At 58.9% G+C, this 5,432-nt stretch overlaps 1 protein-coding gene across 5 annotated transcripts in view; it reads left to right on the top strand.

The window, feature by feature from the left end:
* SS18L1 (SS18L1 subunit of BAF chromatin remodeling complex) overlaps window positions 1–5,432 on the top strand; it is a 37,642-nt gene that overhangs the window by 13,582 nt on the left and 18,628 nt on the right. For all 5 annotated transcript variants that reach the window (XM_032257124.1, XM_032257125.1, XM_032257126.1 and 2 more), the window contains 3 exons: window positions 1,046–1,130; window positions 2,485–2,629; window positions 3,907–4,086. In XM_032257124.1, coding sequence (XP_032113015.1) covers window positions 1,046–1,130; window positions 2,485–2,629; window positions 3,907–4,086 — 410 coding nt within the window. The remainder of the gene's footprint in view (window positions 1–1,045; window positions 1,131–2,484; window positions 2,630–3,906; window positions 4,087–5,432) is intronic.

Here is a 5,432-nt window from a genome sequence, read left to right as displayed (position 1 = left end):
CCCCGGCCACACGTGGGAACGCTTGGGGGGTCACGCAGGGTGCGCGCAGTGAGTGCCCCCGGCCACACGTGGGAACGCTTGGGGGGGTCACGCAGGGTGCGCGCAGTGAGTGCCCCCGGCCACACGTGGAATGCTTGAGGGGTCACGCAGGGTGCGCGCAGTGAGTGCTCCCACCCACACGTGGGAATGCTTGGGGGGTCAGGCAGGATCCAGGCACGGGGTTCAGGTGTGTCCCAAGAGCCCCCAGCACAGCTGTGAAGCGTTGTTGCCAGAACTGGAGTAGTTCCAAGAGAGTTGGGAGCAGTGTGGGGAGGCCTGGGCTGGCCACTGCGGGCGGCTCTGCGGCCAACAGCCAGGGCACCAGGGGGACAGCACCTCCTCCAGATAGCACCTCCTGTGATCCTAGGGCCCAGTGCAGAGGAGGGGTGCGTGGCCAGTCTGCCACTCTCCAAGCGGCCGTGCAAATGGCCATCAGACTGACCTGGAGGCGGGGAAGTGGGTGAAGGGCCTCACACAGCCCTGGTGTAGGTAGGGTGAGGGACTGAGGCCCCCAGGTGTGAGGTGTGTGAAGGGCCATCCCTGGCCGGACTCTGCTTCCCCACTGCTTTCCAGGCCTTTCTCAGGGTCGCTGGCTCCGTGGAGTCCACACGCTGCCCAGCTCAGCTGGACGAGCGCTCTGTCCCTCTGTCACCTTCAGGCCCCTGCCTCCTCCTAGCCTCCCCCATCTCCATTCTCTGAACAGACTGGTGCCAGCTCCCGCTTGGCTGCCACTTTAGAGTTTTTCCAGAGTTTTGTCATGGGATGGGAGCTTGCTCAGGGTTTGGGGTAGAGGCTGCCCTGCCATTGGCGCCTGGACCCCAGCACCCTGCTGCCTACCAGTTTTCAGCTGGGCAGGCAGGCCTGTCCCTGCGTGTCATCCGGGGTCCATGTCCTGATGGTGTTTGGCTGAACGTCAGGCTGTCTCGGTCACATATTCCTCCTGCCATGGATCCGCCTGGAGACTCGGTGGTCCCGTCCGGCCTCACGCGCGCCCCCCCACTCACAGGTACCAGCAGATCCTGCACCGGAACCTGGTGTACCTGGCCACGATCGCGGACTCCAACCAAAACATGCAGTCCCTGCTTCCCGCTGTGAGTACCCGTGTGGGGCGAGCCCCGACCCAGCAAGGATCCGACACTGCCTCCAATCAGAGTTCTTGGGCGTGTCACCTCAGGTAGCAAAGGTGACTCGCAGAGAAACCCAACAATACCACCAGAACCACCAGAAATGGGAGGTGTGGTCGGCGGTGACCAGCCCTTCCTGACACACCGGGCTTCATGACAGCATCTGAGGTGGCAGGGTCAGAACAGCGGCTTGGCCTTTTTATGTATCGAATGGAGGAAAGCCCCAGAACACTAGGAGCAGCAGCAGTGGCTCTCGGGTGTGGGGTGTGGAGAGGTGAGATGGGGGCCCCACATCTCCCTGGAACCTCTCTGGGTGCTTTGAGCAGTTGTGAGCTGTGCACATGCGCTGTTGTGGGTGAAAACGGAACTTAAAAGAAGTTCCGTTTATGCTCCACACAGTAAATTCTCCAAATGTTCAGATATTTTATTTTGATTTTGTTAAATGCATTTTTCCAAAATTAAATTGTCACCGTGAAGGCGAGGTGTTGCCGCTGCAGCCTCTGTCCTGCTGAAGGACCAGCCTGTGGGGGCAGCAAGGTTGTGGGACAAATGTGTCGTGGGGAATGACGTATCTCCTAGTGAGCCCAAGTCCCTGGAAACGATGACATAAATGCTAGGATGTGTTTTGCGAGTAAAAACGTTAAACCCACCGCGATGGACCTGTCCCATTGGAGTTCTTTGCCCTATAGATCCCCGTAGGTCCTGCTAGAAATTTCCTTTTCTTGGCCAGGTGTATACAGCATGTGTGTGCAAACCTCCAGAGCTGCTGTTCAACCTTGATCAGGGTCGGGGGGTGCTGAGGGTCACTTCACTCTCTCTTCCTTCCATGTGGTATGATCCAAGGTGGGCGTAGAGGTGTGGGGAGCGAGGGAGGAGGGGGGCACATGCACCAGGAGCACAGAAAACAGCAGGGAGAGCCTGCCTGTGCCAAGGCCCTCAGCATGGTGGGGTCGCGGACAAGGAACACAGAGGCGCCGGCCAGCTGCACCCGAGAGGGATGGGGTGGGTGCAGCCTGGCGGGCCAGGGAAGGGGTCCCTGCTGTCCCAGGAGAAGGAGGTGCAGCATTTCACAGCCAGGCATGTGTGTGGATGAACTCGATACCCACTAGAGTTCTGAGCGCTCACCCGGACACTTGTTACGCCGTCTCCCCCTGGGCCTGGTGCTCTGTGGTCACCCTGGCTGCGATGGTTATGGACATCGACTGGGTGGCTGCGGTGTGTGCTGGCAAAGCTCGGGTGCCCTCTCACCCCTGGCCTGGCCGGTGGAGGTCACTCTCTGTGAATTAACCGTTTTCTCCTGAAAACTTCCTGTTGCCCACAGCCGCCCACGCAGAACATGAACCTGGGCCCCGGAGCCCTGAGTCAGAGCGGCTCCAGCCAGGGCCTGCACTCCCAGGGCAGCCTGAGTGACGCCATCAGCACGGGCCTGCCACCCTCCTCCCTCCTGCAGGGCCAGATCGGCAATGGTGAGTGTGGCCAGGGGAGGAGGCCATTCCTGGCCACAAGTCACCGAGGCAGCCCTGGGCTGCTGGTTGCCACGGTGGACACCCCACACCTTGCAGGGCTGGGCATGGGTACCCACTCCTCTTGGGGCAGCCAGAGGTGGGCTGCCGTCGCCCAGGCTCGGGGCTGGTGCGGTTGCTGCGCGGCTGGATGAGTCCTTACTCCAGGTCTCCCACTTTCTCACACCGTCATATTCCGTCCACTTCATGCAAGATGTGGGCTCCGGGTAGGTGGTTGGATAAGGTTGGAATGCTTCTGTCGACGGATTGAAAAGTATGAGTAACGTTTGGAGACTGTGCATCATATAACAGGCCAGGCATGGTGGCTCAGACCTCTGATCCCAGCCTATTGTGAGGCCTAATAGGCCAGCAGCTCGCTTGAGGCCAGGAGTTTGAGACCAGCCTGGGCAATATGGCAAAACTCCATCTCTACAAAAAATAAAAATATTAGCCAGGTGTGATGGCGCACATTGTAGTCCAAACTGTCAAATACTTGGGAGGCCGAGGGGAGAGGCTCGCTTGAGCTTGGGAGCTGAGGCTGAAGTGAGCCGTGTTCATGTCACTGCCCTGCAGCCTGGGTGACAGAGCCAGACCCTGTCTCAAAAAATAGTAACAGAATAACGACAGATGTACCGTTCTTTTATACTTTGCTAGCGTCTATGCTGCCTCCTGGATTCAAGCGATTAGCTGGGATTATAGGCATTTGCCACCATGCCTGGCTACTTTTTTCTTTTTTTTTTTTGAGACAGAGTCTCACTCTGTCACCAGGCGCCAGGCTGGAGTGCAGTGGCCTGATCTCAGCTCACTGCAACCTCCGCCTCCAAGGTTCAAGCAATTCTTCTGCCTCAGCCTCCCAAGTAGCTGGAACTATAGGCGTGCGCCACCACGCCCAGCTAATTTTTTGTAATTTTTAGTAGAGTCGGGATTTCACCATGTAGGAACTGGATAGTCTTGATCCGGCTAATTATTTTGTAGAGATGGGGTTTCCACCATGTTGGTCAGACTGGTTTCGAACTCTTGACCTCAGGTGATCCACCCACCTTGGCCTCCCAAAGTGCTGAGATTACAGGCATGAGCCACTGTGCCTGGCCCCTTATTTCTTTATTAATCAATGGTTAATAGTAGTGCTATTGATAGCATCTCTCTCCAAAATCACTTGAAGGGAAATTGGGGTGTCTTCACCTTCAGAAGTGGTGACCCGGCTGCCCAGCACCTGACCCCGCTCCCCACTCCCCTGGCAGGGCCGAGCCATGTGTCCATGCAGCAGACGGCGCCAAACACGCTGCCTACCACCTCCATGAGTGTCTCAGGGTCCGGCTACAGCCACGCAGGGCCCGCGTCGCAGGGCGTCCCCATGCAGGGGCAAGGCGCCATTGGCAACTATGTGTCTCGGACCAACATCAGCATGCAGTCCAATCCAGGTACCTCCTGCCTCTGCTGCCCCGCGGGGCCCGGGCCTGCCTCCAAGACCCTTGACGCACATGCACGGTGGACGTGTGGTCCCCAGGGAGCTGCCTTCCTGCTGGGTGCTGTTTGGGAGGGGCTGTGAGTCTGTGCCGACCACCTCCCAGAGAGCTTCCGGAGGGGTGGACGCCAGTGGGTGCACAGCAGACTCCCCCTGTCCCCCAGCTTCGTGAGGGGTGGGGGTGTTTCCCATGGAGTGTCAGGGAGTGGGGGCCACAGGCCCTGGGTCTGTACGGACAGCACTGGGCGCTCAGAGGTGGGTAGAGTCGTTCCCCGGGAAGGGAGCAGCCTGGCCGGAGACACCTCAGTGGAGAAGACGAGGGGCCACGCCTGCTGGGCCAGAGGCCTCAGCCTTTCTGCAGGGCCATGGGAGCCCAAGAGCGGCGCCATCCGCCGCGGTGGCCATGTGTGGTGTTGGGCACTTGAGAAGCAGCAGATCCCCGCCGCGTGTTGTGAGTGTCAGCCCCGGTTGAGTGTCATGAGTGTTTGAGGGACCGGACTTCAGGGGCTTAGTGCCAGCAAAGGGTGCGGAGGATCTCTAGGATTTTCTCAGAATTGCTGAATGTTAAACGTTTATTTTGGACATACTGACTCAAATAAAGTGCATGATTAAAATGGATTTCCCCTGTTTGTTTTTACTTTTCTCATGTAGTTACTAGAATCTTTAAAAAGTGTGGCTCATGTCACTTCTGTTGGATGGGGCTTCGTGGGGCTCCTGAGCAGGGACGTGTACGACAGGCCAGTAGGCAGGGAACGCTGCGCCACCAGTGTGAAGGGCCTCAAGGTTGCAGAGGTGCTGAGGCGGGGACAGTGTGACCCTTGAGGCCAGCTCGAGGGACCAGGGAGAACAGGACTCGAGCCACAGTGGAAGCAGGGTTGTCATGGGAGCCGTGTGTCCGAGGAAAGGGTAGAGGTGCTTGTTGGCTGTAGAAGGCCCTGGACCTTCCTGCCCAGGGGCTGTCCCTGTTGTCTCTGCACGTCAGCACTTGTTTAACTAGTCGGTGCACGCAGCGGGGGTCTGAGCATGCAGGGCATCAGTGCAGGCTCTGTAGCAGGTGTGCATTGCAGTGGAGGGCGGTGTTCTCGTGGGGAGCACAGGAAAATAGCAAAGGGCCCGCCTGGGCACGGGAGGTAGTTGGGTATGGGAGGGAGGGAGGGAGGCTCTTCCCAGGGTGACGGGGGCCTCTGTCCTCTTCCCAGGGTGACTGGGGCCTCTGTCCTCTTCCCGGGGTGATGAGGGCCTCTGTCCCCTTCCCGGGGTGATGGGGGGCCTCTGTCCCCTTCCTGGGGTGATGGGGGGCCT

The sequence above is a fragment of the Sapajus apella genome, unplaced genomic scaffold, assembly GCF_009761245.1.
Source record: "Sapajus apella isolate SASKATOON/1434 unplaced genomic scaffold, GSC_monkey_1.0 scaffold96, whole genome shotgun sequence".
NCBI classification, from domain to species: domain Eukaryota; kingdom Metazoa; phylum Chordata; class Mammalia; order Primates; family Cebidae; genus Sapajus; species Sapajus apella.
This window is presented reverse-complemented; position numbering and strand designations above follow the sequence as displayed.